The 19024-nt window shown below is 37.7% G+C and overlaps 1 protein-coding gene across 1 annotated transcript; it reads right to left on the reverse strand.

The window, feature by feature from the left end:
• Window positions 1-3544: 3544 nt before the first annotated feature.
• LOC129259706 (uncharacterized) lies at window positions 3545-17206 on the reverse strand. The gene is made up of 3 exons (XM_054897969.2): window positions 16392-17206; window positions 10202-10304; window positions 3545-6814 (listed from the first exon to the last, which is right to left on the reverse strand). Exons 1-3 carry the CDS (start codon window positions 16430-16432, stop codon window positions 6614-6616), a joined length of 345 nt encoding a protein of 114 aa, XP_054753944.2. The 5' UTR covers window positions 16433-17206; the 3' UTR covers window positions 3545-6613.
• Window positions 17207-19024: the final 1818 nt, after the last annotated feature.

The following is a 19024-nucleotide window of genomic DNA, read 5'->3' on the forward strand; positions in this document are numbered from 1 at the left end:
TTATCAAGTTTCTGAAAAAAATTATATTCATATCATCATAAAACATTGAAAAACATGTTAATGATACATTTAATTAACGCTTTTGAAAAATATTAGGAAAACATTTTTTTCAAAAGCGTTAAGTCAAAATGATACATAAACATATAGTTTCATAACATTTATTATCACATCCAATGTAGGTACATGTATATAACATTATAAAATTGTATATCTGTTTTTAATATATTTTTTATAGTTAACATTTTAGAAAACACTTGAAAACATTTTTCAAGAATGCTTTAAGATGTTGTAAAACCATATTTCATATCGATCATTTTATTTCAAGTATTCTAACAACATTTTTAAAATGCTATTTTTACATCCAATTCATGTACATGTAGATGTCAATAAAATATTATTGTGTTCCTATCAAAATGTTAATTCAATATTCAAAAACGGTAAAATTATCATGTATCTAATATATTTAAGAAAATCATAACATTATCAAAAATGTTTTGTCGAAATATTTTGAAAACAAACATTCATGACTTTTTTATCATCATCATGGTCATAACATCGAACGTTTGAAGAAAAAAAATATTCACATTAATTATGTAACATTATAAAAACGTAAGAAAAATATTATTTGTGTCTTAAGATTTTTTTTTTTCATCAACTATGGGTAAAGATCTATGTAACATTTAGGAAAATATATCTGCTTGGCATCATAATATTAAGTTTATTAACTTTATTTCATGTTTAACATCAGGGGAATATTGTTTCATTAATGTTATACAAATGTTCTTAAAAATTTCTTTTGAAAGCATTTCTAGGATCTTTCATGGATGTTATTATAGTTAGCTGGGTGTGGTCATGGATGTCCATAGTATGGACACTGCAAACAAATGCATAACAAACCATGTCCAAACCATGGAGCTATATATAGCTCCATATACAAAACCACTGACTGCCCCTTATCATGGAGGTCATGGAGGTCATTTCATGGAAGCAACAGGGTCCTGGTTTTCTTAGTCTAGTCTTATAAACTGTAATACTTATTCCACGGATGAAATCATTGGGTAAGAGAAAAAGCATTTCAATAGAACAAAATGTGAATATCAAATTATCATGGCGGTATATGTCTATTCTGTAGAACATCAGTCACATCTGTGTATTTTCATCGTCCTTGGGGGTAAACTTGTATTTGAGTGGAGGCAAAAGTTTGGTACAAGAGACTAGTCGTACCTGTAGGCCACTGGTCTGGTTTCCCCTGACCCTCCACTGCCCATTGACCACGATGGGGGTGGGGGCCAGGATCTGTTGATCGCTGCCTGAGCCAGAGATGTTTACCAGCTGTTGCCTCCTTGTGACTGGTGTAGTCTACTTATTCAAACTTTGATACTTGGTTCATGGGTGGAATCATTTGGCGAGAGAGGAAGGCGCTGAATAGATATTTTTTAAGTGCATGAACACGGATCCTTATGTTTACAGTGTAAAAAAAACCCCGCAACTTTGCATTTTTCACCCTGTTTGAGGTGAAGTTCTTTCGGGTAAAAATGTGTCTTGTTTGGTGTGTGAGACTAGGGCACCTGACCCCCTACCGTGTAACTTGTTTGATTGATGCCTAGCTTTTCTGGTACAGCAAAGTTTTGTACTGGACCTTGTTGGGGATGGAAGATGAGTGGATTGGCGCTGATTAGAGATTGGGAGACATGTGCCCTCTATGTTAGCTTTGGGAAAAAGCACTTCCAAACAACAAGGTCCAATCTGGACTACGTGGGATGGTGCAGACGGGGTTTCTTGAATCTCGAGATTAATCGCGAAGAGGGCTGATCGGGCTAATATCTCGAGATTGAGCAAACTCGGGATGGTGCAGCACCGCCTACAGGGCTCGGGTCACGCGTGCCTCCCTCGCGCTCCATACACACGCCATCCTTCAAAGACAATCACTAAGCATTCCAACATAAGGCAGATATCATCAAGCATTCAAACTCATCTCGCCCCTCTCCTTCAAGTCTACAACTCTGCACCCTAACCTTTCATTGTGGAATCATAGTATTGTTAAATAATTATGTAAATAATTTTTAGAGTATTTTTTTCTATCATTTTTAATCTTCTCTCGCATTCCGTTTTTGTTTGTCTGTTCAACTTGAACTTTCTACCTCTCGGTAATAGCAGCTTTTTTCAGAATCAGATACCAAACCCTCTTTCTTCTTTTCTCATTCTTATTCTTCATCTCCATCCTCGATCAAAACGCTCGTATCTTTTCCTTCAGATATTTCCTTGATACCTCTCCCCTTCGTCCATGGTTCAACTCAGTCACATTTTCCATCTCCACGCTTGCCTCCTCATTATCGCATCATCTCTTGTCACGATGTATATAAATATTCATATTAGATACTGCGTGAAATAATAATGACATATTGTGAAAAACAGTGTCCATTTATTCACGGTTACGAAGAGATATGTCACAAATGAAAGAAATTATTTATCTTGCTTTCAACGAGTGATCACTTCCTTTTTGAGGGATGAAATGTGATTGTCAAAATATTGTGAAGGATTTTCTGGTGCGAAAAGGATTAGTGGCATTTTGAGAGAAGACGCTAACGAACGAGCAAAGCGAAAGAGACAAGGCAATTGCATAATTAAATAGAAATGAACGCTTGGATAGCCGTAGGCTGCAGCATAAATTAAAATAGTGGTTGATTCTCAGTACTAATCTTTAGTTTATTTACAATCAAATATGTATGAAAAAAGAAAATAGAATAATTAAAGGAGGGCTTTTTTATATTTCTTATATAGAGTTAAAACCAACAGCACTAAATTGGTGTAACTGGTGAATAGTGAGTTACGACTGATGACCCCACTACCGTTACGAGAAAAGTATACACAATGCTCGCTCAATCACAATTATCATTCTGGCTCTGCCCTGAATTGGGACAGAGGCAATGCCTTAAAATGATTTTCAGCATCATTTACAGTGATTTGTGATCCTTCTATATATATTCTATCAGGGAGTTGGGATCAGACCCATAACTCTCATTCTAATGGTGCTTTCATTTCCAGGAACCACCAGTGAGACTTCACCCAACGAGTTTCGTGGAAGCCAGCTAGCCTGATGTCGAAGAAGAGATGATGTCTGCTGTGTGAGTGGACCACTGGTTGTGAATAGAGTGAGCAGGTGTGTAGTGGAAGGGATGGGTTTGGGATGAATGGAGAACCATCAATACAGTGTCATGTAGGCAAGCGACAATAGCCTCCAAGCCTGACAGAGCTCGAGAGTTTGTTGTATGCAGCACCCCCGATGAGCTCCAGGTACGAACCCAAAGATATGGGATGCTGCATCTAGCCACAAAGAAGATTTCTAATATAATCCCGGGGAATTATCTCCTATTGTCTTCCCTTCCTTCTCTCGTAACAATAATGCATCCATTAGCTCCGAGTGATGTGATGATAACGTTAATTAGCTCGGGGTTCGTCTGCCGTTCAGATGCGAGCGATGATGGATGGTCAGATTTGATCGGAGATGGTTTGATGGTTATGATGATTAATTCATGCGGATTTTGATCACGTGATGGTAGTGGGGGTTGTGATGATGATGATGATGGTGGTTAAGATGGTAATATTGACGATGACGGTGAAGGTGACGATGATAACAATGATGGTGGAATGGTAGAGGTGGTGGTGGACGGGTGGTAGTGGAGGTGGTGGTGGACGGGTGGTAGTGGTGGTGGTGATGATAGAAATAGCGACGTTTACTGCCAATTTCGTTATTAGATGATGATGATGATGTTATAATGTGAGTGGAGAACTGGATAATGCGTCTTTGGTGTTGACTGATATAGGTTTGATTTTGACCTGATGGTGGCGATTCTCACTCCTTCTGTTGTGGTGGTAGTGGAGATGGTTTGGGGATGGGGCCTGTCTCCATGGTTTAGGTATTGCGAGGAGTTCCTGAGTACTGATCCTGGTGTTGATGGCACTGGTTGTAGTATTATGGTTGTGACAAAGATAGTAAACTGGCATTGATGATGGCGTCAGCGATGACAATGGTAAAGATGGTTGCGTTATTGAAAGTGATAATAGTAATATAGTATGATACTTGTAATTTCAATTTGTCTCTGGTGGGGGAGACACCGTCATCAATCAAATTAAATCCATCAACTTGACGGCCATCAGACAGATTTCCTGTAAGCTGGTTTACATACACCAAATGTCCATGTCAAGTGAATAAAGTTTATTAATAAATTCAAATTCAATTCATATACACCAACAACAACAACAAAACTATTCTTTGTGAGATTGCATAACAGCATGTCAAGGGTTAAACTTTAAGCAAGGAGTCATGCTCATTGGTTAAGAGAAGTGACATCGCGAGCTCTTAAAGTTTTATTTCTTCCTCTTTTATCAGCATGCAAACATCCTTTGCCACTATTGATACTACTGAGTTGAGATATATACGTTACGTTTACTTTTCTGACAGGACAGAAAGACACATCCACCACATTGCTTCATGTGACGTTGATTACGACAGGTTTTTTTATCGAGTTTTATCAGGGCGATGTCCACAAGCTGAGCTTTGATACGTGAGCTATTGATCTTTAGCTGGTTATTACTTACTGGTGGAATAGGTCTAAGGGTATTAATTATGTGGTGTTTAATTGATTAGATTAAATCCAACTTTAGTATTGGATAAAACAATGCTTGTATAAGGGAAACAGGGGGGGGTGGAAAAGGGGGTAGGGGAAGAATGATGATTTTTCAAGGAAGGGTGCACGATGATATGATCAGCTGTTGAAACTTATAAGGATTTAACTTGGTCAAAAGCATGATTTCTACACAAATATGACGAATGTCTTGGAGTCAATAATGGGTACATTTTCGACCCGTTACAGTGCCATTTCAGTTATGTTCCAAATGCGCGCTATACCGATTCACGATTGGTTGAAAGTTAGGTTTCGTTTAATTTTAGAGCTGCGTTTAGACTGTTCAGTCGGCATATCTTAACGGATTTTTCTCTTTTTATCCATCATCTACAAGTAGAGGTGAATATCAGATAATTGACCAGAGTTTGTTACATAGCACAGCCCTGCAATCATCATGGACCAGTTTCAAAAAGACTTATGCTAACCACAATGGAAACCTTGACTGTGATTGGCTGATCAGCCCAGTTACCATGGTACCGGTACCATAGCTGCAAGTCTTTATGAAACAGGTCCCGGGTAAGGGACTGAGTGCGCAGACGCTTTCTACAATATTCTGAGTTATCCTAGGCCTCTTTTTTTTTCAAGAAGAGATAACTGATTTCAGTTTGAATATACCTATCTCCCGCGTCGCGCTCAAGGCATTTTATCAATCACAACTTAGATGTACATCATTAGGGTGCTATAGAAATCGCTACTATTGCAAAGTGATCAACGTCCGTTTATAACTCCTCAGCAGCCCTGAGGACTGGTGACGAATTATCAATTTCCCTGCACTCACACATTACAATATAGAACATTGTAGAAGACATAGTGTTTGATCAGACATGCTTCTTTTGATTTGTCACTAAATGGTGGTTGCTCAAGAATATTATTGTTGATAATGTACCTGCCTCTACAAAAAACACACACACACAAAAAAACCCCGATCATTCTTGGCTACCAAGACTCTACGAGAACGGAATATTAAAATGAATGCCCATATTACTCTTTCTAGAAAGGTTTTCACCGTTCGGGCTATTCGAGGGTAGCATAACAGCTAGTCTACAGGCACAAGCCCTGATTGAAAATTTGATCAACAAGTGGGTCTCCACGCAAAGACTAGCACATATAAAACTGGCTTTATCAATGCAGACGAGAGGGCCTTCAGTACTCTAGGCTGCACATTCAGACCCTTAACTCGAGTGAAACTGAAGGGTTTGCACGGCAGACTACATAACAACCATGAAGCACGATCGCTTTGGTCCATGCTTTGCATGACATGTCACATCTCATCTCGTTTATTTTCTTCCTTCACCTCAATCCCAGAACCTCCTTATCTCTACCGATCAGGCGGGGATTTCATGCATTTTGCGGGTATGAAAAACACCATAAATTTGACCCGCGCATTTTACAGCGTTCTGGGTATACATGTGTATTATTGGGTGCATACAGGGGGGTAACCCACGAGCCAAACGCGCGCTTTTAACAGGTTGCGATCCTTATATGGTCATATAGCCGTCCCCGGTGCGTGCCAGGCAGACAAAACTCCCATCCATTATGAATTCTTCGGGGCACCGTGAAAAATGACTTGAATTTGTATGCCATAACTTATCGCTCTCCCCAGCCGCTGGATTGTGTTCAAAGATTGAATAGCAACTAGCAAGCATAGAAATGAACAAATAACTTAACTGAATAGAAGAGCAGAGAATTATTACACAGTGGCTTGTCAGGGCGCGGGGGGGGGGGGGTATTTCTAAGAATATGTCATAAGCAAAAGAATAATAATGACAAACTTATTGAGCAAGTTTGAATAGCAAGTATTGTTGCCATTAATATCTTGATGAAATAAATCGTCAAAATAAGATCGACGTTCCGGCTTCATAAGTGGAAAAAATCACATTCACAACCACGGCACAAGCACATACATCCTTTTCTGTGATTGGAAATCGCTATGTAAATAGCATAGGCGTCCCACTGTGTGCTGGAAGGTCTGGAGTGTTCTTGGTATAATATTTTTTTAGACTCACCTGTAAGCCAAGAAGTTGGGCAAGTTCCTTGAGACTTCGGTCGATCCGTTCCATCTTACCAGGCTGACTGGTATCAGCTCCAATGGGCGTGGCTGTCTGATGGTGATGATGCGCTCTCAAAGACTGTAGAGAGATAATCAAAGCGAAAAAGGGGGGTTAATACCACACGGATAAAAAAGTTTGTTGGCTTGAAAACAGTCTGATATACCAGTTTAATGGGCGTGGCTCACTGCTGGTGGTGATGCGCTCCTCGGTCGGTACTATCAAAACAAAGAATGAGGTAACCATTACGAGGAATAAATGAACTAAAGATAAATGTAGAATGGAGGAAACAAGTTGTATATACATGTGTAGGACCAACTCCTAAAGGCGTGGCTCGTTGGCCTTGATGGCGTCTGGAGATACGCTGTCAGTGAGTGTAAAGACAGATATTGGGGAGGGACCATTCAGGAATAAGTTAATATTGGTAGAGTAGTAGTAGTGCCGTGGTCATGAATCAAACATTTCTTGTAACTGATATTTGGTTGGAGCCATAGAGACGGATGATCATGATGATGGTTGCCAAGAAATATGCGAAATTCATATCTCAGAGATAATACGAATAACGCATGCAAAGAACCCAGGAGTGGAACCTTCTCGGTTTTAGGCTGAAATAGCATACGTCATTATATACGAAGAAAGAGTGATTGGGAAACGATTAGGCCTATTTGTGACATCGTACGTGTTTGATGATGGTTAGTGAGAATTTACTTGATTTCGCTTTCCCAGAAAATCAAAGTGAAGGACTATGTGCTAAAAACGAGGATATTCATATTTAATATTTCCTTCTACCATGTCACAGAACCGATAGGCCTACATCTCGGTTCACCCCTTGCTCTGACGTTCCACAACCCTCCTCGAAATATTCTTCTCTTGTTGTTGGTTCATACATGGAGCTACCTGTGTTAATTGCTCCATGGTTCATGCATGTAGTTCTATGTGATTCACGATGTAACCATGGACCGAGTTCAAGCTCCCTCACTCCAAATTAATAAGAAAATAACGAACAATCAAAAGAAAATCTGAAAGTTTCAATATTTTTGAAGTTCTTTATCAGAATGGGTATACGTGAGCTTGATGGACAATCATGTTGGATGCGTGGGTATTCATGAGGACTCGTACTACGAAGGCCTAGTCCTTTATATGTTCATTTTATCACTCAAAATTGGTAGATGACCTGCTGACCATGAGGTCAAGAGGTCATTGTCTGATGACCTGATGACCAAACTCATATCTCGCGAAGACGCGAACCAATTACATTTTACACATGCTGGAGATGTCAAATGGATTTAAAACTTCGAGTGCAACTGCTCATTGGGTGTACAACGGTATTATTAACAATCCGCTGCACCTAGTAGTATGTCAAGGTATACAGGATTGAAGTCCATAAATTCAACGGAGCCGCTGCAAGAGAAGTTAAATATAGTAAAATAGTCTAACATTCCAGGTAATTGATTTTAAAATTATTTTGATTATTGCGATCTTGAGATAAATGCTTGCGGAGACATACCTTTTCATCAGAAGCCCCGGTCAGAAGCCTAGTTTGTCCCAAAGATTATCCTCACTATTGAATCTTTTCAGCATCAAATCCAAATGATAACCTCACTGTCCAACGGCCCCTTCTAGAATACAACACATCCTGACAAACTAACTAATAATAGTTGCAAACAACCACGTGTTCTTGGAAGTTCAATTTTCATGATAAAGTAACAAATATTCAAACATGACCAGCTAACTTGCTAGGACTTGTCGACCGATGCCACACCCCTCCCAAACTATAAATCCCCCTTTCTGACCCCCACGCGACCCCAGTTAACGATTTCTTGTAGTCGCGAGAGGACCCTTCACAAACAACCGAAAATCATCACATTCACAATCCACACCTGAACTCCTTACAATCCCAATGAGTACACCACATACAAGGAATGTGTAATATTGAATTTCTTGCAGTATCGGAATGAGTGCGCTGTGTGAAAATTTGGTACGTGTGTGAGCGCATCCCAGACGGTCCGTGTATTTACTGTGTAATGAAGTTCACACCTGTTAAGTGAATGGGACCCTTGTATACTCCCGTGGGACCAAGATGAACTTGCTTTTATTATTCACCCAATCTTTTACCTCTAAGTTCCAACTCCTTCCAAGATCACATCATCCACTATTCTAAGAGAACAACCGCCCATCTCATCTCATCAAGCACTGGTTTGATGACCCTCATCTTGGCCCATCTATTTCCATTTTGTAATGTAAGGTCATCAACACTACCTAAAGTCATTGTAACTATATTTTGGATAAGGAATGCTCCGACGATTACCTCAACATTGAAAATGACCAATACTTTTTTTGAAACCGTAAAACCATACTGCATTAACATTGAAATTAATAAAAAAAATAATGGAAAGAATACATAAAAGCTATTGGGTAAAAAAATGTTATTCAACAGAAATGATCATCATTACATAACTTAATAATAATTGTGCACAATTACATGTATATATACTGAGCAGAAGGATACAAAGTAATATTAGAATAGCCCGCTGCATCTATTTTAGAAAAATGTCACATTCTCATAACTGGCTATCATTATCAGATGGGATATGCCAACTAATTATTACAAAAAAATATGCCTACTTTGACCTCAATATTATGTTCATTCAGGCCTTTAGGTTTTAGGGATGATGAACATTGAGCAACGTTCAATTTCTCTGACAGAATTCCAATGCAAAGAAGCTACACACAACCCCCATTTACTTGTTGAGTTGGCACCTGTAATAATTTGCACAGTATCACCTGTAATCTCACGTTACACGCAGACCTGGAGTTCTGGATTTCAGTAATAACACTATGAGTATTCAGCTCAAAAGCGTATTATTCATGAAGCGAACCCCTTCCAAATAAACGAATTTTCTTAAAATCTAAATGAGGAAATTCTTAAATCATCAAGGGTCTAAAGTTGAAATACTCGACGAAAAATATTTATATGTTTCTCCTTTTTGACGATTGATTCTGTGAATATGGTTTATTTTGGATAGACATAAAGTCGCATAGAACAAAAAAAACAAAAAAACAAAAAATCGACCTTGGAGTATTTTCATTTCAGCGGTCATTAAAGACATTTCTTTTAAATAGCTAATTTACTTGTTATTTATGTATTTTTTCGACTTTTAAAATTTTAATTTTGCTCATTTGTAAAGCGCTAGGATACAGTCATTGTGAAGAGCGCTATATTTAACACATTAATGTTGAACCTTTATTTTGGACAGCAAACATATTTAATCCAAGGTTTTGTCTCAATTCAGATAATAATTAATTTATTACCAGCGGTATTTAATATGGCGCGGGGGGTATTAATTCATTCTCAGCATGCATTTTGGGATTCTTAAAAAAGCGAGTGTGTTCATGAAAATTTCGTTTAATCCATTTATCAACTGAGATGATTACACAAACAATTATAGATTTGATTATTTTGTATACCTTTGCCTTTCTGTTGTTTCGTCCTGACGTTCGTCTTGATTCACATTTGGTTTGTATCTCCTTAGTTAGGTTGCCATGGTTACTGGTAGAACTGAAAGCATTCCTGAAAAAACAAGAAATAGCAGTGAGAAGGGATTATGATAAATTTGATTACAACAGTAAGTGCATGAATAACAGATGGTCATTTTGATTTAGGCTTAATGAAATGCGTCGTTTCTCTCATAGTATAGACTTGATCAGCCTCAGCTTCTCACTTTTTACATACCATTTCTTCATTTCCTAATGTATGCTCATGAATACCTAACTAGAAAATTATGCAATTTGTTCATTAAGCGTATCAGACAGTCGTTATATTGCAAAGTCGGTGGTGGTACACTGTATAATACACCTGTAGGTATTGTGAGAGGACAGCACCAAGCATTTGAAACCATTGTCATGATGTTATATAGTTGGGGTGTCAAGTTGACTATTTGTGTTATATTCGAACCCAACGGTGTATTTTTAACACCCGACGGTGCGATCCTCTACGAACACCGACTGGAAATCGTTTAAACACCATATGATTTACAGTGTAGTGTTAGCAGGGAACTCCTATACTTCCCTGGTGTAAGAAGGCCTTTTCAACACCCATCGTGTACTATCTATATACATGGGAAGTTTATTGACATAATTACTAGCAGCCCCCTATCTGGTAAATTAATTTCTTTCCCTTCATACACGATGCGCTTCTTGTTAGCACCGTGGTATCAGATCAAGTTTGATTTTCATGCAGGGCGAAAATCTAATTAATGATTAATCAGATTTGACAGTAGGAGCGATGAGGTTTAAAAGGGAAATTCCATGCCAGTGGCACGTTCTGTAGTTTGAGTATGGTTTATATACCATAATGGTTTCAAGAAGGTGTGTAGTTATCTTTTTATTAAAAAATACAACAAAAAGATAAATAGATATTAATGTTATCATGGCAACGCGACAATTTACCCCCTTCCCCTTCTATCTCAATCCTGTCAATGATGCATGGTAAATATGTGAGACAGTGAGAGCATTTTCTTTTTAATGTTTTACACCATCTTAGCAACAAATAGGTAAAAGGCCCCAGACCTTCAGGCATTCATTGACTCACGATAACGCTAAAAAATGCAAAAAACAAACAAACAAACAATAATTTGTTTCATTGAAGACTGAAGCGACTGAACCACTGTGCTTTCATAGCTATGATAGAATTCTGAGGGTATTTAGAAGTAAATAATATTCTTATCATTGTCAGCTCTTACCCTGAATGTGATACTAATAAACCAATTGGCTGGCAAAAATAAAATAAAACAAGTTAAATAAAAAGAAACAAAACAAAACAGCCTGCAAATTATACATACAAAATTTGCATTGACAACCAATAACCATCGGCGCTATACCCCGCTCGTGACCGCGTATGGAATTTGATTATTACACCACTTGCGATATGTAATTACAAGAGGAAGAACCAAATTAATTTACTGAAATAACCGGACATCGTGTCATGAATAATCCGACTTCAGACACTGAATATAGTCTAACAGGTTATATACTATAACCTATACGGTTTCCTATATATTTCCCCTGAACGCCTTTCATATACACGAACTTTTTCAATCTTGCTTCCCTATTGATTGATTCTCGAACTTTGTTACCTCCCATTTGTAACATTACATATTCAATTCATCAATATCAAGTTCGACTGAATTATTCCAAATGATGCTAAAGATAGGGGCGATGTCACAACGCAAGTTGATTTTCAAAGTTGTGAAAAGGGGGGAAAGAAAAAAAAGGAAAGAAGAAGGAAGGTCTGAATCGTATAAACTCCATTATATCGATTAAAAAAATTATGTCATATAGGTTGTCTACCCCCAATAAAAATATCATGGAACCGCCCATGGCTACAGGCAGCGTGGTAGAAAAGGTTCTTCAACTTCATTTCTTACATGCACTCTAAATCGAATCAAGGAAATTCAACCCGAAATCCTACGTCATATACAAAAAAAAAATACTTTTGAATTCTTATTACTGTATCTCGTTACAATTTCTGTAATCAAGTAACCATCTGAAAAGCATGACAGAATAATTCTACTTTAACACGATGAAGTAGCTAACCTGGTGATAGTCAATCGCCTATAATAGGGTAACCGATCACTGTTGTCATGGCAACAACCGTAAGAAGTAGTGAAAATACGAAAGGGAAGTGGTCATACCAGACGATCTCAATAAACACTCGAGCATCTGTATTCATTTTTTGACGTTATTTACCTCTAATCGTACTTGATGTTCGTCATACTGTACTTATCAGAGGATGAGCGTGGGATTTACGTTCACACTTCATAATAATCAGGTAGATGTAAGGGTTGATCCGTGGGAGAAACGTGAGACTAGGTGACGTAATCAAAGAATATTTACATTTCTTATTTTACCTTCCTGCTCACCATACAGAAATCAACGCAACTGTACATAGAGATGTATTACTAATTTATGCTTCAATACTATCACCCGGCAAAATCAACGGACTAATTCGAAATGAGTGACACATAGTGGTAACACCTTAATTTAAACAATCATATAAAACTAGTAATTATTTCTTTATGGTAATGGTATAGGTCTAATGAGTTTATAATTTCACTCATTATTTTAATCACATCTTCGGGTTATTTTAAGCCGAATATCGTAAAAGAAAATCAACTCCATTGTCAAATCAAGGATCTCCTAGGTTAATGCATCGTAGTAAAGTGTAATCAGTTCATACATGAACGAGGTTGTGTTTTTAGTCATGCATTTGGCAATACCCGACACCCCCCCCCCCCCCCTCGGTCCCTCCCCTTCGGCTGAAAGTGAAGCTCACCTGAGGGCTCACAGTGTGCAAGCGACGCGTATCAAGACGGAATTAATTTCATCGCAATCACGATTATCAATATTACATAAAATGAAATGAAGTGAGGAAAATTATATGATTTTCGATTGATGTCTACTCACATCTCGATGGGGATTCATAATGGGGCCATATTTAGGAAGGGTGGGAATACAACTAATAATACTAGTAATAATCCGCTTTTATACAACAGGGGGAAAGGGTTGGGGTAGCACTTTACGCTACAAGGCATATCACATTGTTGACAAACTGGAATTATCCTAATTGAGAAAACTTGTTATGTTATATCAATCAGACCTTTTGCCTGTAGAGCAGAATATGACGCCATCCATTTTTAAAATAGTTTTTAATTGATTTTTATTATTATTATGATTATTATTATCATTTTTTAAATAAATTCCCATTCAAGACATCTTGTGGAATCATGAAATCAAGTTTGAAACTTTCTCATCTTGTTCTACCTCCATACTGACTGAGTATGAAGATCATTGTTTGAAATAAGATACAATAAGAGTAAGTGTGCGTGGGAATGAGAATGATGTACACGGGCATAGACAGAGATAGCAGGATACGGGTACTTGACAATCAAAACACGATTTATTGCGGGTATAGGATTATAAAATATAATACCCATTATAGCAACATCATGTTTAATTGTTATAGCAGCAAGAGTTGAATGTGATTTATTAGTGGTGGGGGATACCGTGGGATCCCCTCAAGAAACACCCAACGCAACTCAATCCATATTATTTTTGTATCTCTCAAAGCATATATACTCAAAGAAACGAGGATGATAAAATACATGCATGTCAATACTAATCGAATCGAAACTATCATGGAGGTAAAAATCAGTGTACGTTGTGTGCATTTATTTGATCCACTCATTTATAAAATCGAATCACAAGTAAAAAGCCCCCGAAGAAAGCCTTGTTAAACATGAGCATTGGTCGTCAGACAGTGTGAAGAAAACCTCAAGAGAATTAACAACATAATTAGGCCTATATAATTACGATATTAATTAAATAATGATTGTAGGAACGTAGTTTCAACTGTGGCAAGAACTCATCGCAGAAGGAGAAGCATGCCATTCAGCAACAAAACGAGTAGGATCGGATTGAGCCAAACAATAGATCAATATGGACATGATGGGAGTTAGATGATCACTTTGATTGGTTTATTTTCATTTAGTCCAATGCCAATTTATCCAATTCCCTACTCGTCTATTATCATTTGGTCTACGATTAGTTCATCCAATATCCACATGGTCTAATTGCCATTTCGTCCACTCACCATTTCGTCTAATAACCAGTTGGCCAAATAGCAATTTAGTCCATATACCATTTAGTCTAATTAGACTATAGAGGCTAAGTGTTAATTGGGCAAAATGATGGGAAAATAAAACGAATATTATAGACCAACTAGTTATGAGACAAAATGGGCATAGACGACTAGTGATTAGACGAAGTGATGATTGGACCAAATGGTTATTGAACCAAATGGTTGTTAGACGAAATGTTGATGAACGGAATGGCATTAGACTTAATGAAAGTAGACCATGTGGTGAGACGACAATTTGCAGTACCGGTAGACGAATTGGCAATTTACCGTTTGTTTGCATCTTTTGTTTGAAAAATTAGGGAGGAAAAAACGGAAGAAGTCTGGACATTGCACGCAATGGGAAGTTACTGGTGGGACTTGGACCCGGTTGGTGGTTTAGGACGGCTTGATCGGAACCATTCTTTTTCTTTCTTTCTTTCTTTGTCTTCCCCTAATGGGTTTGATATAAAATTTAATGGTTACATGATGAGAATATACGATATGATATTGCATAAAAAGAACAGACCATTGTACATTTTTTTTTTGGGGGGGTGGTATGGCTCTGCTGCACGATACATGGGCGATGCAAGTAAAATAAAACAATTGTTATCAATGACACGTCGATTTGAATGATATACAATTATATTGGCACACAATGAAAGTAGAACATTCCTGATCATGATCATTGTCCAAATGACATGATAACCTTGAATCACATTTCACAAGAAATTCACATACATATGAAAGTTTTGCTGCCCAGCTATTCTGTCGCGCTTGCCTATCACCAGTGAGATGTTTCAAAAATGAAATTTATCTTTAAATTGAGTCTTCTCTGGACCCTTTATCATGTTAATAAAGAGTGAGTGCGTGGCTATGAGATTGGGAGAAGCGCGCGGGAGATGCATGGAAATGGAATAAAAAAGGACCAAGATATACTCATAATAACGAAGTTAATCAACCTAAAACGGTCTGAAGGACAAAATATTGAAAGGGTTTTCATACATGCAAACACACACACCATGACTTTGAAGAGTTATTCCTATGAACGCAGGTGGTTCACTAATGCACACTGACAATTACTCTTTGTCAGTTTCTGCAGAACCTTACTGCGATTCAAATGCTAATTTCAGGATCACCGAAGCGCAAAGTACGACTAATAATTGATCTAGTAGCGAATATTTTCATCCATCCGTCTTTCCTTCATTCTTTCATCCATTCATTCTTTCTTTCTTTCTTTCTTTCTTTCTTTCTTTCTTTCTTTCTTTCTTTCTTTCTTTCTTTCTTTCTTTCTTTCTTTCTTTCTTTCTTTCTTTCTTTCTTTCTTTCTTTCTTTCTTTCTTTCTTTCTTTCTTTCTTTCTTTCTTTCTTTCTTTCTTTCTTTCTTTCTTTCTTTCTTTCTTTCTTTCTTTCTTTCTTTCTTTCTTTCTTTCTTTCTTTCTTTCAGTCATTCATTCTTCAATCAGTTATTTACTCCATCAATCCACCCATCAAGAGTGAAAAAAATAAATTCATATCAAATCAAATCAAAATCCATTCATTTATTAATTGATTAAATAAATCATTCATTCATTCATTAGTTAATCATGTTAATTATAGTCCATAGTCCATTCATTCATTTACAAAATCAATCATTCTCATTCATTCACACATTCATCAATTCACTTTGGCTGCCTACTTTATTAACTCTTCTAATTTCAGATTTGTCACCATTTCGATACATATATTAAAATCAGATACATATAGGTCTAAAAAAAAAACAATGATTACTCTCTTGAAACATGTAGAGGTGAAAAAAATGACATTAAACGAAAAAACTCTTGAGATCACTGCGACAATGATGTCTCTTGGGGAATAAAAGATTATACTCGACTAGATGTGTATACAACATGACAGTCATCTGGTCATATAATATATCACACATTGACATTGAGTAAAATGACAAAAGTTAATCATCTAGAGTAAAACTGATTGCATTCTTACCTGAGTCTCCTGCTACTCAGATGTCTTTCGTAGGTTGCCATGGTAATCTGACAATCCACAAATTTACTGTTAACCACTTTTAGTAAAAACGATCAATGAACGATAATTGATGATCGGTTAATTCTCCAAGTGACGAACAAAACTTCAAGAAACCTGAACAATCCAGAGTGCAGTCGAATATCAGATGAAAAGTATTTCAAGTTAAATCGTAAGACTCATCTGTCAGGCTTCTTTAAAACGTTGCTCCCTTCATCTAGATATAATTTATTGGTCAATCAAAACATTAAGTTCGGAAAATGAAGTGATTTCCTGAAGATGGTCTTCTATATATCTCGTCGTCGTAGCTATGAAATAATCCACAAATTCCTGAGATGACCAGATGGATGTATATCCATACAACCTGCTTGCGCTCTCGTGACATGTAACATACAACCCACAAAGACCTCTCCAATCCACAAAGACCCTAAAGATCGTGGTGTGGTTTGCTCAGTCTTCTGAATAAAAACTCAAGTCGGCTCTCCAAGCGGAAATTATTCGCTGTGTGCTTCTGCTGGCTGTGAGCTTCGCCTTCTGATCAAGAACGAGTGAGTTCCACCGCTTAGCCACCCCTCCTTCAAATCCCCCCTTTGTGTGACGGCGTGTGCCTACGCGCTTGGCAGAATAATCAAAAGAGCCACCTTTTTGTCGTTTTTCTTTCTTTATCCTCTCTCGCAGCCTTTCAATATTTTCTCTACATCTACTGCTTGCCGATCAGTGTGAGCGGCTGACGAGGCTCGCTGAGTTCTCTTTTTTTCTCTCTCCCCTCTGTCGCTTTTAAACTCCCAGGAGATCGATACTAGTTATCATGGCTGACGCTGTAAAGCACACAATGATACACTAGTCTGTGTTTACAAACTATGTAATAGCTTCTTGAAAGTTTAGGCAGAGAGAGGGGGGGGGGGGGAGAGAGAGAGGGGGGGGGGGGAGAGAAAGGGGGGGGTATATTGGGACTGGGGTGTTTCTGGAGGTCGAGAAAGGAACAATTAATTAAAAGCAGTATTCTAGTGGCTTAATCTTATTACCTCACAGTGGCAGTAAAATATCTTTTTTTTTTGTTTTATACGAACATGCTGCTTATTTTTTCTTTCTTTCTCTCCCTCTTTCTTTCTTTCTTTCTTTCTTTCTTTCCTTTCAGCCTCCGGGCGCCCACGATTTCAGTATAATACAACACAACACACATAGGCCTAAGATGATTTCAGCATAGTCTTGATGAATACGCCTTTTTAATCATCGAAAAATCAAAGAATAATAAAAGAACAGGAATGACTGCAACATGTTATTTCTTGGTGGTTAAATGGTGGTATGGCTATTAAAGAGAGAAGAGAAAACATAAGACTGCAAGATAACATATTGCATTCTGGGTAACAAATCAGGAATCATGGAGCTATTTAGACATTGACTTGAGCTCACGCTGAGTTACATATGAGAGGCCGAACATGGCGTATGGGGCAAAATTTCTGTAAAAATTTGCGAGTGAGCAAAAGTTTTGACTAGAAAAAAAAAAAAAGAATTTTTGATTGTTTTTTTTTTAAACATAAAATTCAGAAAATGACCACTTATTACATCAGTATCATACTTTATCAAAACGATATCATATTTCATCGGCTTTTCTCCTTTTTAAAATCTTGGTTGTGGAAATGTTGGGGGTAAAGTTCCCCATTGACCCACACTCCCCATCTATACGCCAGTGTTAAAGATAATTATTACAAATCAACGTTTCATAAAGATTGAAAAGATGATGTTGGTGTTGTGTATTACTTACGAAGACATATTAGCATTTCTTTTCAATTCAGAAAGAGGAGTCAAACAAACCGAGTCCCGTAATACAAAGATCAGCAATCATCGTAGAACATGTTTGTTTTTGTTTGATGGAAGTGAAATAAATAAATTTGAATTTGAATTGAATTTGAATGTTGCTTATGATTGATTGCATTGACTACAATGTACAATCAGTCATGCAAATCAAGCATGCGAGTTGGTAATTGGACGAATTGGCATAAGACCAATTGAAAATAAACCAATGACCAGGTACCCCGAGAACTCGGGGTCTTAGTTACATCGTTGTAAGTCCGTGGTGGTACAAGGTCTGACATAAACGACTAGGCTCAGGCGAGCGCTAGATCGAGCATACGCGTGCCTGGCTCGCTTTCTGGATAGACGAGTTTATGATATATACTTCAAACGGTAACAATCATATAAGTATTCAGACACGCGGAATACTCTGAGACGGAATATAGAATAATTTTCTCGCTACTTCATTTTCCATTATGGAAGACCTCTCCATATTCACATTTTCTCCGTGTCTAGTTTCTGAGTTGTCGTATTTTACAACATTCCCACTGGTGATCCTACCACGTTACAACTTTTGGGGCATATTGTAATCTCCTCGACTCAGACTTTACCCCTCTTCTCCCCTCTCTAACAACTGAATGATCTTATACAAATTGTACCGGACTTTGCCATCCAGACGGCTTGGCTACATGGTCAAATAGACTACCATAAAGTTAGGAAGCCAAAGACTGACGAAGTAAACAACGCCTGAGTACAGGGGTACATTATGGCACACCGCTGTAGTGTTGGCAAATAATTGCTCC

This window comes from Lytechinus pictus, chromosome 4 (assembly GCF_037042905.1).
Source record: "Lytechinus pictus isolate F3 Inbred chromosome 4, Lp3.0, whole genome shotgun sequence".
In the NCBI taxonomy this organism is placed as follows: Eukaryota; Metazoa; Echinodermata; class Echinoidea; order Temnopleuroida; family Toxopneustidae; genus Lytechinus; species Lytechinus pictus.

Bases quoted from the DNA above. Each gene is read 5' to 3' on its own strand.
- LOC129259706 (XM_054897969.2), bottom strand. From the start codon at position 16,432: ATGGCAACCTACGAAAGACATCTGAGTAGCAGGAGACTCAG. The intron at 10,305-16,391 runs GTAAGAATGCAA...TTGTTTTTTCAG, and splicing joins CTGAGTAGCAGGAGACTCAG to GAATGCTTTCAGTTCTACCA. The intron at 6,815-10,201 runs GTATACAAAATA...ATCTCTCTACAG, and splicing joins GAAACAACAGAAAGGCAAAG to TCTTTGAGAGCGCATCATCA.